Here is a 22953-nt window from a genome sequence, read left to right on the forward strand (position 1 = left end):
AGTATCCGTGGTACCTACTATGTTAGAAATATTCACGCATATGCATCAATAATAACAACAAAGTTTCAATTATATTGGATGAAAAATGCGTTTACGCATACAATACTTTGTAAATAACATAATATAAAATAAAAAAAGTTTTTATTAAAGTATTTTATCACTAATTTGTAACGAGTAATAAAAATAAATAAAACTACTCTGACGAATGGCTCAAAACTATCGGTAGTTTTGAAGACAGATTTTCAGGCTTCGTTAGTGAATGATGAACAATTTATTCAATTACGCGTAATAAAATATCTTAATTGTTTCATATTTTCTTAGTTAAATATTTAATGGTGAAGATTATCTCGAAAGGAGCCGCGGTTGCGGAGAGAAAGCGTTTGAGTATCGATAACCAGGCGAATAACTGACGTAACGGTAAAAGCAGCCAACAATCCTGAACCCTTCGAATCAGCAGCAATTTGTTAAGTGGATTTTTGCCCGAGACACGATCGCGGCTCGTTGCGCTTCTGTACACAATTTCATTATCTCTGCCCGCCTGCCCGCCCGCCGCTGCTCGCGCCCGGCTCTACTATTAACTTATGCGATGCTGTATTCTATGGAAATTTTCACCGAACATATCTCTCACTGTTGCTTAAAACAAAAACACGTTTGCTGATAATTAAAACCGCATTCGTAAAAGTAACTAATATAAGGAGTTTTTTTATAAAAAAATAAGTTATAGCCGGTAATGTAATATTGCTGGTTGATGTCTACTTTTAAGGAGAAGACTTGAAACCACGCTGCTCCAATGCGAATCAGATTTCCTCGCTACGAGTTATAAACACAAAAACATAATTCCGAATTTGAACTGGCAATGATCAGTTGGGATTAAAGAGTTCCATGCATTGAACCTTCTCGACTTACTCACTTAAACAAAGAGATAAGAAAGAAAGTTGTAAAAGTTAAAAATTGAACATTTCTACCAACATGTCCCCTTTAAAATTGTAGCAATCTATAAAGGTACAATTACAATCACAATATCGATAGGGTGCAGGTACTTTAGGAGATGGACTTTCGAAATCAATTCCGACCCACGCAATCTGTCCCTTCTACGCAATCACTTAAGGATTTTATGAAGCGTAATGATTAAGATGTTTTGTCGTGCTTGAATTTAAAACGTTAGTTGACCGAGGGGTGGGAGTCACCCGCATTAAACTATACTCATAATAAGCATATTGTGATCGGAATAGCTATTAACGGATTAAATGGTAGGTTTAAAGGTTGTTTGTTTATTGAAAAAGGGGAAGAGATAATTGATTACATGCATGGGCACTTACGGTTCTGATTCTATTTTATTAGTGACACAAGAAAAACTCGTTCTATTAGAACATACCTTTTCCTTCGACTACTAAACGCTATGGGCTCACTCGACATATGGATGGCATCCATATTACAATGGGATCTTTACACCCTATTTCGGGTGCGACAAAATCGATTTCCAATTCGATATGACCCTCTTATGCTTGTTACTGAGAAAGAATATTTTATTGACATTAATAATATACTACTCCACGGTCATGTTTAATGTTTTTTTTCTTCATTTCATTACCTCGTAGTTTACGCTATTTCCGCATATGGTATTGTTTAATTAATGTACACTATTGAGCCTAAAAAAACAAACTAAGTAGATGTCAGTCTTAACAGAAGATTATGAGTTCAAATGTGTGGTAGCATCATTCAATTTCATTCCTGAATTGGTGTTATGAATTAAGAACGCCAGTTGTTTAGTCGATAGTGAAGACAGCTGACTTAACGTGGTGTTAATTTATACACTTAGTAGTAAATAAAGTACTGTTTTAATATTTTAAACTTTTACACGATACCGCAATGAAAAATCTATTTCGAAGGCGAAATTCTAATTTTACATTAGGGAAATGTAACGTTCTAAAACCGAGGTTTCCCCGCCTGCAGTTTTCCGGTAATTTTCGGTCCTGTGAACAGTGGTAGGAGCGAATCACGGCTATTATATTATCTCATTAGATACGCCGCGGCGCCGTGCGCCTCTCTTTTCTTTTCGCCAAATAAATTTGTTTCTGAGCGGCTGAATCCTCTATTACGTTTTTGGTATCTACTCGTTTTAAATATAGACTTTTTGTTTCAATTTAAAAGTAAAATCAATGATATCGCCTTTATACCTACGTTTGTATTTCATTTTCAGTATTCATATTAAAATAAAGTCTATAAAACGAAATATTATTTAGATCTTTTTTGATTTTTGAGATTTTTGAGATTGTTCCTTGTTTTAAGTTTGAAAGATATTAAAGTAATTTTCAAGATTTCAGAAATAGCTAGTTGTTAACACGAGCAATAAATTTATATTACAAATAGTTTGCAAACATAAGTTTGTTGGTGCGCGACCCGAACAGGTTCGCCGTTCTACTGGTAAAGTTTCGATAACTTCATAAGTCTTTATTAATAGGTTCTGCACTCGCTGTTATAAGTAGAAATAGGCGGAAATAACTTTTACATACAACTTTACCGGTGTTTAAAATAGATAATCATTGCAATTGAAACGAATAATTTTGTAGATTACTTTATTTAAAGTAAAGTATTTTGTCAAATGTTTTAGTAAAATATTAAATATATATTTATATATTTAATATTTTACTAAAACATTTGACAAAATCAGCATACAAAGTGAGACATAACAAAAAATTCGACACACTTTCAGCGTAATGTAAACCAAAAAGAAAACCAGTCCCAAAAGCGTACCCTGGGGAGGGCCGCGCTCCGCAACGGCCCGATACAGACACGACGACTGGTGATTAGGCTCCTTATCCAAAAGATAGCGACAGAAACTGTACAAGACTTAACAACTAGGACCGCTTTCTTATTCCCTCCGACCAAGCATTTTCTTGCCATGGACTTTATCTAATGTCTTCTTTAAGCTTAAAATTTGTACATAATGTTAGCGTGTTTAAGTTTGAATTTAAATATACATAATACGAGTGGTTTTTTTTTTTCAATTATATTTTATTATATGCAGAATATCGTATTCCACTTAGTTCGATAAATAAATCAAGGCAGTAATGAGACATCTCCTTTCTGATTTATATCGACGTAGGTACTCAGTGCCCCCTGATTTTTCTACTCGATAAGTCCGGGTGACGATCGTAAATTGAAATATGATAGAGTCGAAGTAATAAGCCTCGGTAATCGTATCGACCCTTCGACTGTAGAAGCTCAGTAATGACAAAATTCCATGTTAATTTATAAGTATTTTATTTTCTTTGCTATCATCATTTCTTAGCCATTTATTATAACCTAAACTTTTTTTAAATATGATATTTGAATATAGCATCATATTAAAGGAATAATCTCCTTTATTATGTATAATCAGTTTTTTTTTTAATGCCAAGTTATTAAACTAAAGGAAATCCATTGCTTTTAAGTATATTACTAGCGGTATAGTTTGAATCTGCCTACATTATTCTTATATCCACTTTTATCCTAAACCATGTACAAGTCTTCTATCTCAATTTCGACCTCATTTCGGATTCCAATACGTGATTCGTCGGTTCGGAAATTATTCGGTGAAAATTCACCATCTCGTTAGAATGTGCGATCCGGTCGGAGGCGAGCCAACCGCTTGATAAATTGTCTGGAATAATAATGATGAATTGCAACTAGTCGGAACCTCGTGTTGTTTCTAATCTATGAAGCGGTTTTTGCATTACCATTTTTATAAGGTCGAACAATTGTATTTCTGTCAATGTGGATAGTTTTATCGTTACTATTTTTATATTTTTAATATTTAATTTTAATATAAGTGTATATAAGTAAAACATTTTTACTCCTTATTTAATATTCACGTATGTAACAAACAAAAAAATGTGACACTGACAATTATTAAAAAACTAAAGTTCTAAACCTAAGGTACTTTACTACGTATTGATATGCATACAAGATACATGGACGTTTATCTTTTGATCTTTTTCTCCATCGATGTACGAGACGAATTGTAGACACAATGCTTGGATTTAAAAGAGCAGCTAGCTTTTTTTTAAATCCTCCTATGACATTTTAAGTCAATCATATATTAATTTAAATCAACCCAAGCTTTAAATATTCAATCCATATAGTTCATCTTAATAAACTTGTAATAAAGACGAAAAAGGATTTAATTTTTTGGCTGTGTTTAAATTTAATTATAAGTTTTTCATAAAATTATTTTTATTTCATTTCAATTCCAAATTAGCGAGAAATTTAATAGGAGGAGGACCTCGGCTCGGGATCTTTAATTAGTGACAGGGTTTTATCGTCCGTTTTTTGCCTTTTCGTAAAAATAATCAAGTGCTTTGAATATTTTTTACGAAAAGGCCGACTTAGAATTTTCAATATTTGAAAATGTATTATTTATATATAGGTGTAATAAGACACAAAATATACTTTCTTTGCACTAATTTCGTATATTTTATTTTACATATATTATTTATTTCACTTAAACTCACCTAAATTGTATCGTGTGGTTTTTAATGAAGTGGAATAGATTCCATCTCAATGTCTTAATAACCAATAGATATGGTGGCAGAAACCAACCAACCTGCCAACCAACAACTAAGATGTGTTAGCACAGGATGTTGGCATAAACAAGTTGGTCGTTAAAATCTGCCCAGAGTTTTTATTCTTGTTTGAAACACTATATCTAACCGAGATACATGCGATATTATTAAGCGAATAAAATAAAGAGTGAGTACCTTTTTGTAGCTGATGGTCCTACCCACTCCTCGGGTCTTGAACAAAGACAACTGGTCCACGAATAAAAATCTGTGCAAAAATAATATTATTATTCCAAAATCATTTGAAATTATACAATCATGAAATCGAATCCCAAAAATTATTAAAATGTTTGAAAAAATATTTCAATAGTTTAAATCACTTTTCAAACTTTATTAATATTAAAGTCTATTTATTAAAGCATTGTCGCTTTATCGTGTCCAAAATCTATTTCGAAGCAAAAAGTCCTCATTCAAGTTCAATTAAGACGAGTGCCACATTCAATTAGTCATCAAGATTTGGGTGTAATCATGACTTTTTATTTGATTAATGGCTCTTCAATTTCACGTTATAATTGAGGTTCTCGGATACACTAATATCATTGTTTTAATATCCATTAGCTAAATGTCAGTTTTGGTTAAATGGATTTATTTTTATCAGATACTAGCCACCCGTCTCGACTTCACACGGGTAGAATAAGTGTCATATATAAATTGTTTATACATATAAAGGAAAAACAATGTGCCTGCATCTTTCGTGCGAGTGTCTAAAACAAATCAACAAAGATTTATCACAAACGGATGAATATTTAAGGATAGGGTATAGTCCAAATTCCATTTCTTTTTTTTAATTGACACTCGCCTTTGCCACAGACAATTTCGATTTATATAAGTTTCATCTCTATTTTAAAATATAACTTAGTATGGAAATATTTTAAACGTTTTGCTTAATGAGTTTCTAAGCAATACAAATAGCAATAGGTTTAAAATTTACGTAATTATATAAAGAGTTATCATTGTATACTTTGGAAGACATAGCTTCGAAATCTTTTTTTACTTAAAGATACTTAATATTAATTAATTCATAAACTAGATGCTTTAATATTTTCTTTGACATTGTATGATATTTAGTAATAAAAACAGATAGTATAATTTAACTTATTAATAGGAAATCAATCTCAATGTATCGCGTATAGTTAGACAGCGAGCACCACTTACGGGGCCATATGCTCAGCTGTTAGTCCCCTTTGAAGCGCAAGACGTCAGCGCATTTAAGCATCAATTAATTATTAAGGAGTTTCCTTTGGCTCTTTGACGGCGTCTGTACAACAATGTGGTAGTCTTGATTGCCTGCTTTGTAAATTGCATTAGTGCAGTGCGCTTATGTTTTCACTTGTATTTTAGTAAATTTACGCCACACTTTGTTCAAAATATAGGAAATGCATATGAAAGTTCGTTCGTTAACATTACTTATTTGTTTACATTGAGAAGCGTGGTGGAATAAGCTTTAAAATCCAGAGGTGGGACATTAAAGAGCTTATGCATTTAAAAAGTAGACATTATTTTAAAAAAAAAACTTTAATATTCATATTTATGTATAATATAAATTAAAATATTTTTTCAATAATAGATAACTATAAAATACGCCAATAAGCTACGACGTAATATTTTATTATTATATTTTAAAGAAGAAAATATGAATAGCTTGCAGAGTTCTACAAGAATAGAGTGTAGTTTCGGGGAGTATTTGGGCAAACATATCGCGGGTCGCCTTTGATGGCAGCGCCTTCGATTGTCAGTGTGAATCCAATTTTCGCTTTATATCGCTTGTGTCGGGTCGAGATGCAGTAATACACCAGATATAATTCTAATTTTAGAAAAAAATCCATTCACATTCAAATTTATTGAAAAAAAATGTACATTTGACAATGAATATGTTATTTATAGAGAATGAAACAAAAATATATTTTTTGGCGAAGTTCGTTTTGAAATTATTCATAATTGATACAAAATTTAATTTTTAATCGAATTCGTATTCGTCGAACCAAACGATTTTGCCGAAAAGCAATTAGAACAAAACTATTTTTAATTAAAAAAAGTGTTTTATGTGTTAGTGAAGAAATACTGTTAAAGGAAATAGCATAAAGTTGCCATTTTTTAAATTTTCTGCTTCATAAAATAAAGTAAAATATAAATTGAAATCGAAAAGTGCATTGTAACAGAGTCACGTTGATACAAAAAAGAAATTCGGTTATAGCCGGCTGGGGTCGCTTAAATTGCATTGAGCTGGCCATTAACGCCTTGTCAGATCCGATTCCGATTTATGTTTTGATAAATGAGATAAAAATCATTGAAAGTACAGATACTGGGATTAGATGTAGACAATATCTGAGTACTTTTATTTATATTTTGCCATTAATCCTTGAATATTTTACATAAATGTATCCAACCTTTTATCCACATCTACTTTATTTAAAATGGATAATACTAACATGAATTGTACCTAGTATTTATATAATAAATTAAATTACAATGCAATCATTTGTATAATTATTTCATATAATGTTACCAGATATAAAAAAAATATATTTATTCCTTAAGTAGTAAAGATTGTTTTTTGAATAATTATCACAAATTCTAGAGCATTTGTTTCCGTTACATTTTCTTTTTATTTTAATAAATCAATGAATTAAAGTCACAGAACTCGATTAAGCCTATGCTTATGTATAGCTTTGTAAATTACAAATAAAACTACTAGACATTCATTTTCGTTTACCTTACACTTTCTCCCATTGTCACGGGGAGTTAATGAAAGAATTAGCCTTCATTACAAGTGATACGATTCGTTAAAGTGCCCCTGATCCGAACTTCACTGGAACGTGTGCCCTTCTAATCTGCTATTACAACGACATATAAAATGCCATTAGAACAAGAGATAGTATGATTTTGGCGACATTATATATTTAAACAAAATCACTCGCTGTTATAAATTTGACTTGAAATATACATAATGTAATAATAGATCACATCATATAATAACATTATTAAATCCTTCATTTAGATTTAAAAAGCGAATTTCATAAATGCAGATAAAGTAAGCGGCACTTAGATACTTGGCAGTATTAATTAGTATCGGTACATGAGTGAAGACTTACGACTTTAATGCATTAATTAAGCCGACCTCGAGTCAAGCCCCGAAAATCGTCTGGAAACTCTCTCTGCTAAATTAGTGCAGAATTCATTTTCTTTTTAATTCGTCTTCCAAATTCAAACAAGATCTCTTTTTTTATTACGCCGCGCCACATAAAAGGGTAGACCAGGATACGCCGTTCTGCCATTCACTTTCAAACGCTAATTTCTCCTGCCCCAAGATACTGATTGGACGATATATTTAACAATGCTACCGACACGCTTCTCTGCGAAAAAATATATCTAGCGAATTTACTTTTTTTTTCTCAGCGCCGGGATTCCTTATTTTCTATTTGTTTGTTCACAAAGGTCGGAAGGATCGTGACTAGTGCACGCGTTAATGACTCTAATACAAATTAGGGGAAGGCTTCGTTTGGCTTGCACTTCCGGCGGCATTTACTTTGACGTTTTTCCGGTTATACAAGCGTATTATGGGTACACTGCCCATGGAAAGCCTTAACGGGAGGTCGTTTGCTGCGCTGCCAGCTTTCTAAGATTAATGACATGACGTCAAGACGGTTTGTAAGAGACCAATTCGAAAAACTAAATGGCAATTAAGTTAATATGTTAAATTAGATTAACAAAGAGTTTTTATTTGACGTTGTATTGAAGTCACATTCGTATGAAGATCTGTATCATTATGCTAATTTGTTAATTTGTCTAAATGACAGGCGTCTATATTAATGAATCTCCGTAATACCGATAAATTTATCGGTATTACGGAGCGAAATATTAAAATCTGAAAATATATAATACATCTCGCGCTACGGCCAAAATATTATCGACTAGCCTATAAAAATTGAGAACTGATGCCAGAACAAGAAAGAATTAGATATTACAAGTATGTTAGAGAAGGACGTATATATTGTAGGATCTTTGGAAATTCGATGGTAGCGTTTGCTTTCTTTCCATCGTTTTATCGCCGTCGTTATATTTTGATAGAGCAGTTTTGTACGAGGGATCCTACCAAACGTTTATATTTTAGTTGTCCATTCGTAAAACACGAATTTTATTTTGGCTTGCTGTTTAATTCGATTTTACATTAATAAAAAATAATTCAAAAATTTCGAGCGTATGCAGAAAATAACTTTAGACTTATTTTTGTACTACTACGAATGTTCTTTGTATAAATTATAATTATTTATATAAAAATGAATATAATACACATGGAAAAGGTTTTATATAAATTCTTAAACAGCTAAAAGTTCTTAAAACACGGTAACGCCAAATGTTACTGTACAGATATTACATATTTACGTTATAATAGATGTTATTATGAATCGCACAAATATTATCACCTAGAATTTAGTGAGAAACCAGGTACCAGGACCTAAATATGCTTACCTTAAAAGTTTCCGAGTGATAAATGTACTGTAGGGTTCTCGAATATAAAATTTGTACATTCGCGATGAAAATGACTAGTTTTTCAAATTTTTAGTCTTGTCTTTTTTGGTGATTACATAAATTTTCTCTTGACTAAACTACGTTGGTAATTTATTTAATCTTAAGCAAACATTGAGTAAAGATAAATTATTATAGAAGAATGATGTCGGTGGCCTAGTGGCTAGTTTATAAGGCTGCATATTTCAAATATTCCAAGGTTCCAATTCCTGGTTGATTTAGTAAAAGTTAATGCAAGCATTTTTCTATTAAGAATTACATAAACAGCCAAAACTGGAAGTGTTTTACCTACTTTTTTCAGATATGTAGTACATTTCAGACTCTCCGGTTTTGTCTGATTGTCATAGGCTATGATATGATCACAAAAGTACTCCTTACATCACTGTGGATCTTTAGTCCGTCACTACAGCCATAATATTTTCAAGAGGGTATTGCTTTTATTTCTATATTGCGATAACATCAAGTTAATCGATCAAGTTAAAAAAAATTATGTACACTCTATGTCTACTATTTCGCTGTATTTTATTTTTATCCAAATCTCTTTCTCGCAAAATACGCTTAAATAATAACAAAGAAATTCGAAGAAATATCAACGTAAACTATAATTAGAATAAATTCGTATAATTCATTCATATATATAAATTAAGGATAATAATATTACATTACCCGATATATTAGCTGAGTTAAAATGTTAAAACGTCTTGAACGTGAGTGTAGCCTTCCTATAATAACTTGGCGAGACCCTCTTGCGAAAATGATACAGTGCGCATTGCAACTATATATTCCGTTCCCCGTTCGAACTGAGGTAACAGTAAAACATTTTAAATGTTGCTACTATAATAAAACTTTTATAGATAAATTATTAAAAAAATCTTTATGATGATTTGTTTTTTAATTTACTAATACCAAGAATGTGTGTTGTCAACATAATTTTAAAATTATAATTTTTTTACTAGTACCATATTCATTTGTAATGACCACAAATAAATGTATAATTGTGTCCAAACAAATATATTGTCTAGAGCTATGAATACAATTTTTGCTGTATTTTTACTTAAATTAATCATCTCACGCAAACTTAACTCTCGTAAGTACGAGCGGTACTCATACTAAAGCACGTCGATAGTTAACGCGAGTGAATAGAATTATGCAAAAAAAATACGCACCCATTACATAGGTACCCATTCATATTTCCAATATTTTTTTATTGCTTTACAAACCACCTCTGACACTGTTGCATTAAATGCTTTTATTATTATAGGTAGGCCAAATGTAAATAATGCAACTATGAACAAAAATCTTTGTTATAGATTGATTAATAATAAATTAAATAATTAAACGTAATTCAGGGATGATAGAAGTCGAAAATGCAAAGCGGCTAAAATGAAGGACAGTTTTTTTAACAGTCCGTTAGGTCCATTCCATCCGGAATTTCCACCTTATTTGCGATAATTTATTTAACACTTAATATGCAAGTACCGTAAAACAAGGGCTGTGAATTGAGGCATAAATGAAGCAAGCATTTTAAAAGTCATAGGTGGTTGCCCGGATCTGACATCGTGACCTTTAAATAAGATCCACATATTCAATCTACTCAGCCATCTCGGTTCTCGTGTATGCGTGTCAATAATATAATATACTGTGAGTCATCACCCTTGACCATATGTCAAATCAAGCAAACAATATTAATCCTTATTACTGATAGTAATAAGTGTCATTACATCCAGAATTTGGATAAAACAAACCCTTTATCCTCAACCCATTGTGATATGATCAATAGAGCATATGAAAACGCGTCCGAATTTCCAAATAATAAATTATCCGCCTTGTCCGCTTACCTCGGGTTAACCGGCTTTTATAAACTACCCGGGTAATTTATAACTATTACCCGGCTGAAAACGATCACGTGATATCACTTTATAGCATATTCACCCGGTAAATATGAACGCGGCGAACGTAAATACTGCGTTTTGCATAAAATGGTATACAGTTTTAAAATAGTTTTAAATATAGAATTTAGTTTTTTTTATGTTTAGGAAACATTGATCAAGATTTTAATAACAACACCTTTTTGAACGTCGGTAATAGATACATTCCGTATACTTTAAATAATATTCTCCAAATAAAACTTATTAGTATGTATAAATAAATTTGTACATATGGAGTTAATTCGTTTAAAAATAATATATTTTGTTGTAGTAAGCAATAGAGAACTACCTCTACAATTGTTTATTAATCTTTATAAGTATTTAGAGTAAGTTAATCGTCATTGAAGTTTCTAAACTTATGATTAAAGTATTATATCTACTGTTAAAATAAGTAGTTTAGGCGTGAAAGAGTAGAACATAGATAGACACAGTTAATTTCGTATTTATAATAGTAATAAAAAAACAGCTACTTTTGAAGTCAGTGTTAATTATTGATATTTTGTCTTGCCTATCAAACACCGACTCCAAAAGTAACTGCGATTGTTATTTGTAAAATCTAAACATAAATGACCATTATTTTAGAATCCTCTTTTTAATTCTAGCCGGAAAGCCTTAGAAGAGGTTTAGATGTTCATTAATCTTATTTTAGTCGAACAGAAGTAGCAGCTAATGTAAATCTAGAAAATGTATTTTTAATGACATTTTTAAGTCGAATGTGAAAGTATTTATGTGTAATGTAAAGTTATCGTATTTTTATTCGAAATTTGTATTTAAGTGAAAACTTGATATTAAAATCGATTGTACGTTTCTCGTTAATACCGAATCCTCCAAACCGAAATTTCAACTTTAAGAACTCAATAAAATTCAATTCTTGTACTAGAAATACAGAATAGAGTAATAATTAAAACTACACAACTAAGACGATTTTTGGTCGAAACTAAAACGAGTTTATTAATACTTAAATTTGCTTATCTAAACATTACCGAGGAAACAAACTATCTTACCTCGCTACAAGTACGTACTTAATGTAATCGCGCTCAATATCCTTTGTTCACTTTCAGACTCATTAAAAAGGCGATGCAATTTAATGAGTTGATAGTGTGCGTTAACCCTCGCTACGTTTGCAAATACGGTTAATTATTGCAATCAATTTAGGGCCTTAAGATACTTGAAATAGAATCGAAACTTGTTTAAAAAGATTCGTTTGTGTATTAGTATGTAGGGGTCGAAGATTAGTGGCCCACGCCTACTATCGGGAGCGCTGAGCGGCTGATGGTACCCTGGAGTGTAGTTACAATTAGAGTGGTGCCCACAATGAAGTGACGCGTAATGTTGGACCTTGTCTTTGTATGTTGATTGTGCCCGAAAGAGGTCGAGCTGAATGCGGCATTTTAGGGCAAGCGGCTCAGTACACTAGTACATTTAGATTTTAATTTTGTTATATTATTTCATAATAATATGACCAGAGTTAGTGTTTATAACATATGTTTGGAAAATGGTGCTTATAATATTTTATAATAATATATATAATCTGCAATATAGAGATTAAAATATCATAATAAACATTTTAAGTATTCGCGATAAAGATGTTTAATAATAATAATTTTATCTACTTCTAAATCATGTTTCCACTTTAAATTGATCTATACTAAGTATGACAATAAATGCTAATTATATGTCATCTAATCGTGCTCCAAGATTCGTAGAGCATTAACTCGTAGCTCATCTACGTCACTACATATAATAGGTAAACTCGTTGTAAAAAGCGGATGGTCGGGAAATATAACGTAGGTATTTTTAGCTGAGCTCCGTAGCGGGGAAAGGCTTACAAGCCACGAGCGATTGGACGATGTCAGCGAGTACTGTCAATTGGAAGATACGCCGAGCACTTTTAGACTCGGCCGTACCTCGAGGATATAGAAAATGTTAAAAATACGTTTTGGAAACGAACGTTGAAGTATCTTGTTGTGCCTTAAATTGAAAAAAATACTTTGAAAGACTTTTATAAAAAATATTATTTTAATATAGTACCTATTTATAATGATTATTATAAAATAATAAATTTATGACTTTTTTTTAATTTCTTATCTTTTATTCAAAGATGTGAAACGGAAAATTTATTTTTAAATATTGCTTGTCTGTCGTTTCCTAGTAAAATATTATCATATTTAATATTCACGAAACTGAAACAATTATCAAAATAATTGAGGCAGGATGACTGATGATATTTATTGTGAAGTTATCTCAAACTGTTACGCTTACTGCGGGGCTCTATGAAAGGAGAGGTTTTATCGCGTTACCATGACAACGACTCTTCGTCGCGATATCCTTCACTCGGCACAAAGAAAAAACTATTTTAGCTATAAAAGCTATATATACATATACCTTCTTAAGGATAATTTACGTACATAAAAAAGTATCGTCAGTTTCTCTTAAACTATTCAAATAAGTAGTCAAAACTTACGGTTATAGTATATTTGAAAAACTGTTTTGTAACCGCTCAGTTTTAATTTACGTTTGCATTTCTGCTATTTTTATAACAAATAAGTCGAGGTGATCTAGTGGCTAAAATAGTAAAAAACATCTCTATTTAATCTACATGTGTTTTATGGAATCTACCATACGTCATTCGCCAATCTGCATTGGAGTAGCATGATAGAATAAGTTCCAAGCCGTGTGTGCTTAACTAATAGTAAAAGATATTTTCTATTACATAAATAAATAATAACATTTTATATAAACAATAAAGTAAATTATAATTTATAAGCGTATGTGCTATATAACTAACTATACGTAGGTATGGTTGAACTTGAATACTCGTAACACGTAATACTAAATACGCAAGTTTCAATTTTTTAATTTAAACTTCTTAAATTCCCCAACACTTACAGAATTCATGCACATTTTCCTATGAATGATACGTATGGAAATCGTTGTTATTGTACTCTATTTACGCATCAGAGACGGGGACCAGTTAACCCTTGAATTCGTACGTACTGAAATATTAACGCTCGCTATAGGCGCACGCGGAAAAACAAAGTCGAAAACTGGGTCCGTTATAGGCCCGTCGCACGTAACCAAAGATTATTTGCCCGCACGGGTAAAGTTCGCAGAGCGGATATAACTTAACACTTAAATGTTTACGTCACAAAAATTAAATAAATTTATGGAAATAACATATTTACCCTTTTGTTGTTGATGTGTATATTATTAATGAACATATTTTTGATAAAATAAATATTTCTAAAAAAATATATTTTAAATTAAAAACATGAAATGATACTCGTCATAAAACGAAAATTATATATTCAATGCAAAAATGTTTTTTATTTATTCCTAATTTTCAAATTAAACAAAAAAGACACACCTGAATTTGTGTTTATAAATTATATTTAAATAATTCGTTCGCACATGTTTTTAGTCAATCTTCCGGCTACTTAATCTTTGGCGTCCGCATGGCGTGTCGGTATTGAGTGGAGCGGGGCGTAGGGAGTCGCGGGCCCAGGGGACCGCCTCCCGAGGGAGCAGGGGGGCGAAAGGTTAAAAGGGAAAAGTTATAAGAGACCGCTTGTTGTCAGTGCGAGTTCTTCGCGAACGTTCGATTGCCGAATGCGGTTTCGGGTTTGAATGTTTTCTGTTGCTCCAACATTTCCGACAATCGTTATTGCTCGAGTTAGTTTAGTTCAGGGTTAAGTGTGTTGTGAAAGAAAATTCAAATAAAAATAAATTAATTTTATTTCAATACAATTTGTAATGAACCTTATACTTTTACATTTGAAATGTTTTAAAAAATAAAAATAAATCTTTAAGAAAAACCAATTTTACTTGTATTTATTTTTTATAGTTAAAAAATATGTAGGTATTTTTAAATATTCAGACGTTTCTATAAATAAAAACGTGTTATATGGATTTCTTTTTAAACTATTTGAAAGGAACATCCATGCAAATAAACATAGTATATAGAGGGCGGGGTGTGAGGCGGGTGGCATTCAAGTGTACCGACTTGAAAGGCCCCTCTCCGCCCCCTCACCGCGACTTAATGCCGTAGTAGATTTTTTCCGACGTATAGTTGGGAATATGCGAGTAAAAATAAAACTATAAAATGTAAGCGTTTTATACAAAATAATGAACCAATTTAATTGTTATTAAGCCCTTTTCATACAAATATATACCAAAAGCTTAAAAGACACAGAATAATTATTATGTATAAAACATTTAAACAAAAAAATAAATGAAGATAATTATAATATTTTTTTATTATACATATTATAAAAAAATCTTAGCCCACTTGTTGAAGATATTAAAAAAAAATACCTTTCCGTAGTTCATGAAATAAATTACATCCTTCCTGTTATCCATCCTTGTTATGCTTAAAGCCTCATAAATACCCGCTCGCTTTGATTCTATCTTTTTACCGTTACTGTTGTAGCCTTCGATATATTCATAATTATATGATACCTACTCATAATAATATTTACCTTTTTAATATTATGCCAGATATAGTATCTAGTGTCCTTCAAAAGTAATTTCCCGCTTATGTGAAGGATAAGTGAGTCAGTGTTATTACATAAGGCAATAGTCTGTAAGTGATCGACTGTTAAAAGGCTAAGGTTTCCTCTGCTTGACAAGATTTTGAGCTTATTATGTAGATACACATTTTATATGACACATTTATTCACGATGTTTTTTCTTTACAAAACACTATTAAGCATCAAAATATTCAACATTGCTTGCCTGTATTTGAACCGGCAATCTTTGGGTAAGATCCGCGTTGTTGATGTTTTGAGCCATGTCGGCTTTCGTATTAATATATACCAAAGGAATAACGTTATGGCTTGTAGCACACAGCCCATGTTCTTAGTATCAGGAGGTACTCGCTCGTCAGTCTTCCTAGTATCAATAAAAAAATCAATGTCGCTTACGACATTTCGTTTGATATCAAAAGATAAGCCTTAACGGATAGGGCTATATAATATACGAGAAGGGATGAAAACCAGGGGTAGTTTTTACGACGAAAAATACAGTTACCTTTCTGTTCGTGATGCGATAGGTAAATATTTTCTATATAGGCGGGCGCTTTTATTGGGAACAGTTTGATTTTGTCGCAGTGTTTCTTACGCAACTACGAACCAACTACGGTTAGAAGTTTTTTTTTTTTCGATTGCAGTATTCCATATAAAATCTTCTTGTGTTTTTTCCAGAAACACACACAAATTGTATAAGGAAATATAAGTTGATAAATTTTATACTATAGATATTTTAAAAAAAAAACTGGTTTAAGTTTCGTACTAAAAGGTTTTATTCATATCAGACAATGTTTGTATATCTAAGTTAAATTAAACAATACATCATATATATCACACTTTACAAACCTATTAAATTTTCTATTATTAATTGTATAATATCCAAGTTAAAATAGTATTTCAATCTATCTGTACAGTTTTCATAAAATAAAGATACGATTGGAGCGTGTACATCAAAGTTCCATTGCTGGGCTAAAGTTCTCACGTGAAGAACGTTCAGAGTTTATTCCAGCACGCTAATCCAATGCGGTCAAGTTGATATGAATTATGAAATAATTACATCCATGGAAGGTTTTCCTTCTAATCCGATTAGACTTAATTCAGATGTTTCTACGTAAGTATTACTCACGTACACATGACAGTCATTTGAAACAGCAATAATTTGAATGCCTTTGTTCCGGTTTGAAGGTTAATTGAAACAGTGTAATTACACGTACAAGCGACATAATATTTCTTGTGATATTTCAAACGCTGCAATTGTAAATTTATGGATGCATGTGACCACGCTGTTATCAAACGTTGAAATAGAAAGCACCAATAAGTACGGAAATGCAGTGGTAATTACGCATCCGCGGTTAAGATATTAGTATCTCATCTACTGGGCCATCTCAACTCGATGCGTCATAAGATCATGCTCAATCATTAATGAATAGGAAATTCATGACTTTTGAATTATAAAAAACATTTCATATCAATTGTTTCTTTTTGTAAAATAAGTTTACTAAAAAAAATGTGTATAAGCTCCCTGTAATAATAAACCAACCTTTGCTCTAAGAGCTTGGAAATTAGTAATTATAAATATTATATTATAAATATGCTTATAGATGTAGAATTTAAAATGAATAAACACAACAATCATATTAAAAATAACTTTATCTACAACGATACCGCGTGTGATCATTTTTTTTAATAGTATTTGTAAGTGTACGATAGTATTTGTGAGCCGAGATGGCCCAGTGGCTATAACGCGTGCATCTTAACCGATGATTTCGGGTTCAAACCCAGGCAGGCACCACTGAAATTTCATGTGCTTAATTTGTGTTTATAATTCATCTCGTGCTCGGCGGTGAAGGAAAACATCGTGAGGAAACCTACATGTGACTAATTTCAACGAAATTCTGCCACATGTGTATTCCGCCAACCCGCATTGGAGCAGCGTGGTGGAATATGCTCCAAACCTTCTCCTCAAAGGGAGAGGATACCTTTATCCCAGCAGTGGGACATTTACGGGCTGCTAATGCTAAAAAAAAAATGTAAGCGTACGGCCAAATTGACTACTTGATGGACAGCACTGCCCATAGACAATGTGCCGTAAGAAATTTTTACCATTCCTAAATCCAATGGACCGCCATAAAAACTAAGATGCTTTAATACCCCTAGTACCTATAGTGCAATGATTTTCCGTCTTACTTTATTTCAAACTAAACCTAGATGGAACTGATTATATGTCTCTACAATAGTAATGGTTTGATATCATTATATTTGTAATTACTCAAACTATATTTAGATACAAACGTTAAAAACTAATTAGATATGAAATTGAGTATGAATTGGTAAAACTAAGTAACAAAAATAAAGAGTTACACAATGTTTCATTAGAGCAACCTCATTCAGCGGCACATAAGGCGTCGTAGTCGTAAATTACGACTTGCCTCGTATAAATTAGCACCTGTCGAGTCTCTAGTATTGCGAACAGTGCACCATGTCTAAGCTAAAGTTAGTATAAATAGTTAGTAGACTCCGACATTTTCCCTAGATACAATTTTAGTTAGTTTTCTAGTTTAACGAACGAATCTTTAAGCGAATCATCAATCAAAATATTTGAAAAAAATATATATTTATTATTCAAGTATTTTTATGTGAACTTTATTGGTTAGGTTTTTTTTATTTTTTTATATTATGTACATTATTTTAATGATATATAGTATATTGGTACCAATGCACGATAGCTTATTCGTGATAAATAAATACATTTTTAGCCTATTTATTTCTTGTTGAGAAATAAGCAGTGTCCGTCTAATAGATTTTACTTAGCGGCATTCGCTATTATCCCAGGGCTTAGGGCTGACCGCAAGAGTAATTTAAACGTACAACCGGTGTCAGTTGACCTTTGTGGATTCCTAAAGACTATACCGATTTTATATAAATGTTTCACGTATATTTTGCTATCTTCAAATAAGTATTAGTATAATTGAAAAAAAAATCTAATATGATTATGACCAAAAATTCTTATTTGAAATCTTGTTTAAAACAATGATTCCAATACAACTATTAATATTTTTAATATGACAGATACCATTCGTCTTTCCTTCTAAAATAAAATCTCCATACCTCTATTTGGTTGCGTTTGACGTGTAAACTAACTCGCAATATTGTGACATAAGGTGTTTAACATAAATAATGCGGACAGATGTGCGATGCCGCGGGCTCTACAAATACGTTCGCGGCACAATGTTCATATCTGCCCCGTGTTGACTTTTATTGAGGAGATATCACACCTCTTTTTAAACATATACGTATTATTTTTAATACCAAGATTTTATTTAAATGTTCTTTTTTTATTTAATTACAAAAAAACATCAGTGATTGTCGGTAATATGAGAAAACCGATCTAGAACACTCTTCCCTTATCAATCTATAATTGAAGGCACTTATGAAGTAATTTATGCAATGAGAACTCGTCTTAGCCATTTTAGGTATTAACATTCATGTGAATATTTATAAAGTGCGTGTGTAAGTTGTAGCAACTCTCGCTATATCCACATCTGTTGGCACAGCAATATTCGGCGTGGCGGCATTGCCGGTGCCGGAGGCTATGTAAAATATTTCTGCTAAAGCATTCATCGTGATCGCCTGCCTGATCGCGCGCTCTACGTTACGCACCAACCAACTTACTCCTCCATCCCGAGAGATCCTTAACACAACATAACAAAGCCTATTTTTGAATGTCAGAAACGTACACCCAATATTGCAAAGATCAACTATTGTGTGTAATCCGATATGCCGGTAGTTGAGCCTATAGACTTTCATTGAAAATTGTTTGATTTAGTTTAAAGCTAACAGTTTCATGTAAAAGGTTCGTAATATTTTTTCTCTACTAAATTTAGACAAAAACTTGTGAACTTCGCACTCGAACGCTTAATTGCTGTTTCACAAAAACGGGCGTGAAGGAGCGGAAGATACAAATTTGTGAACGCGAGAAACAAATTAATACTATAATAGGGAGTTTACGGTTTCTACTGAAGTGGAAACAGCTGGGAGATGTGCTCCAAAGCGATTTCGGTGCTGCGACAATAAATTGAAATCATTAATAAGTAACTTACCGAGTTAGTAGGATTATTTTTTTTTTAAATGTAAGTTTATTTTAAGCTTAAGCTTATGTTACATTGCCGGGGAATGTAGCTCCTCTTGAGGAATACGTTTGAAACCTTTTCTACCACGCTGCTCGTTTGCAACCCGTATATGGAACACACACCTGTAATTCCATCCAACTTATGCAGGTTCTTCACGGTATTTTCCCATTATCTGCGGGTGCGATATTCACTATTAATACAAATTAGGCAGATGAAAAACCACAATGGCCAGAGTTTCAATCCTGAAATTTCAATTTAGATACACAGTTAATCACTGGGCTTTCACGGCCTTAGTTTAAGATGTGCAATGTTAAAAAATATAATGGTTTATTTTTATTAATTTGTAGCTAAATATATATTTTTACTTTAGTATGTTACTTAAATATGTTTGTATTTAGACTAATGAATATCTTCCGCCCAATTAGACTTTACAACACAAGTTCACATATTTACGTTCTTAAAACCATCTTAAATTATCAACACATTTCATCATTTACAAAATAAGAAACATAAATATAAATAACGGTTTGTTTTTTGTTTCAGATTTTTTCTAAAATTCTTCCTGAAATGCAATCAAAATTGTTTGAAAAACGCCGGCAACCCGCGGGATATGAGAAGGTTTCAAGTAAGTTTTTTTTTTATTTCACATGCAAAGTCAAGTTAGAAATCGATTATGAAACAAGTGATAAGCTCGATAGCTGATTGTTTTGCATGAAAATAAATACATTTTGAAACCAATTGACGATGGAAATACTATTAATAGTTACCTGAAGCTTTGGTACTTTATCTTCTTAAAGAGAAGTATTAGAGCTTATGACACGACGCGTCTTCTATACTGGTTTTAACCAGTTTTTTTTTTACGATAATATTTAATAAATTTGATAATATTTATAAATACTTTACTATCAAGCACGAGATTAATTTTATACACAAAACGATAAACTTCGTCGTCTCGCCTGGTTCCATCCATCTCTCGGTTCCTATCTCAGTTAATAGATGTATGATTATTAAGTAACTCAGATTTTTTTGTAAATACCAGACATGGATATATAATTTTTTTTTAATTCCATTCTATATTTCTTCAAATATTGAAAGAACATGTTATTTGAATTAAAAAAGATACATTCTAATTGGAAATTCAAATTCTTGCTGTAAAATTTTTGAAATATATATTTATTTTAATAAAATTTATCACGTAAAAGTGCCGATCTTGTTTTCGACTGTATTCCTTTGACTTTGGTCTAAGTTAAGACGATTTATAAAATTATATAATGCTACGACACTATTTGAATGAAATAAATAATAATAAAATGATATATTGCTAAAATAATTTATGCGAGAATTATCTTCGAATTAATATGGTTAATAAGTGAAGTAAAGTTTTGTAAAAGTTATCAGCCATTTCTACTCGATTATAATTTATATTAATCCTAGTATAGAGACATTCGATACAACATTTTAAAATATTCGTATGTGTAGTTTTCAAGATATTATTATTTGTTTATTGACTATCTTCGAAGCTAAAAATGTATTGACAATTTCGTGCTTTAAATAGACTACATTTTTAAATAATCATCAGTTATATTTTTATATTATTTACAGATGATGATTTTAGATTTCCTTAAGATTTGTTATATTTTTCATACACACATATATATATATATATATATATATATATATATATATATATATATATATAGATATATATATATACATAATTAAAAAAATAATATCTGAAGTGACTTATACCGTTTGTAATTGTACCATTCACTCGTATCACCCTCAGCTGAAGGAAGGGTTGCATTCACGGCTGCTGAATATTTGAAGCGCCTCCAATTTAGGGGTAGGATTAAATTAAATTTATTTATGTGAGTTTATCTATTTACTCGAGATCTTTTCGTCTTTGATTTTTACTTCGTATAACCAAATCTAATTTTGGCAATTTTAAAAATTTAAATCAATTAAAAGTAAATGTCAATAATTATAATTTATTCCTTTAAGGTCTATTTTTCAATCGTCTATTAAAATGTTTGAAAAATTAGTTATATAGAAAAAATGTCAAAACATAAAATGAATATCAGATGCCTTTTTTTATTTTGACACATTTCTTTAAAAATATATTTTGAATTATCTTTAGTTATATAAATATAATTCAAGATATACATACTTACAAAATATTTTCGGCACTCTGTATAAACCGTAAAGGTGCATTCAGAGTCTACTTATGAGTACAAATTTACTTCCTCACATGCCTTCGATATATTTGTTTTACGTGTCCTCTAACCAACTTTAAGCAAATATAGAACTTAGTGTTACTTGCATATAGTGTTCATTTTAATATGCATAAGCGATTGTACATAGAACGTGTACCCTGTGTTTATATTTATCTTTCTGTGTGTCATTGAATAATTCATTGGTCTTTCCCCAACATTTCAAGGGTAAGGAATATAAGCGAGTAATGTAAACCGTGCGTTTATAATGTCTTGGATACTACGTAGTAATATTGTAGCTCTCTATAATATTTATAATTAATAATAATTTATGATTACAAGTAAATCATAATTTCAAATGATTAATGATCACACTTTAATAGTATTTACTTTTATAGGTATGAATTAAAACGACGTACTATTAAAAACAAATGATTGTATTTTCTAGAGTTATTTTTTTAATCGCGATTAACAATAATACTAGACCTAAATAATTTAATCTTGATACCTGAAGGCGTTATTGCTTTATCATTCTAATTACTCTTAGCTCACACACACAGAGCTAAGTTGAAATATTCGTTATATTGAGATCAGTAATATGTTTTTTTTTTTCATATTTTGTTTTTTTACTATCTCTATATTAATTATGATAGCAAATGGCACCTTAATATAATATTGAACATATATAGATAACTAATAAGACCACCCACATCATACACGTTTGCACAATGCACTTCCTTGCATACCTACTACTTCGTCCATTTCGAGACGCTGGCCCCACCTCCCCAGGGACTCTCCCTTTCATCCCTGTCCCTGTGTGGACGTCCATGTGTGTGTTACGTCGGAATGCGCACGTTTTTGTACGATATCGATGCAGGTCGAAAATTGGTGGGTTTTATTTTCGTATCCCTTCGCTATGATCTTGAACTTCGGGTTGAAAATAGATGACTCGTGTACGATTTCACGTAATATTTTATAAATAGAATGAAATTAACTCTGGAATGACGTTACCATGTTTTTGTATAAATTAT

At 31.5% G+C, this 22953-nt stretch overlaps 1 protein-coding gene across 1 annotated transcript in view; it reads left to right on the forward strand.

The window, feature by feature from the left end:
- LOC125066892 (transcription factor collier) overlaps positions 1-22953 on the forward strand; it is a 53904-nt gene that overhangs the window by 22943 nt on the left and 8008 nt on the right. Inside the window, exon 8 of the mRNA XM_047675205.1 lies at positions 20256-20337. Within this exon, the coding sequence (XP_047531161.1) occupies positions 20256-20337 (82 nt within the window). The remainder of the gene's footprint in view (positions 1-20255; positions 20338-22953) is intronic.

Source organism: Vanessa atalanta, chromosome 10 (genome assembly GCF_905147765.1).
Source record: "Vanessa atalanta chromosome 10, ilVanAtal1.2, whole genome shotgun sequence".
Classification (NCBI taxonomy): domain Eukaryota; kingdom Metazoa; phylum Arthropoda; class Insecta; order Lepidoptera; family Nymphalidae; genus Vanessa; species Vanessa atalanta.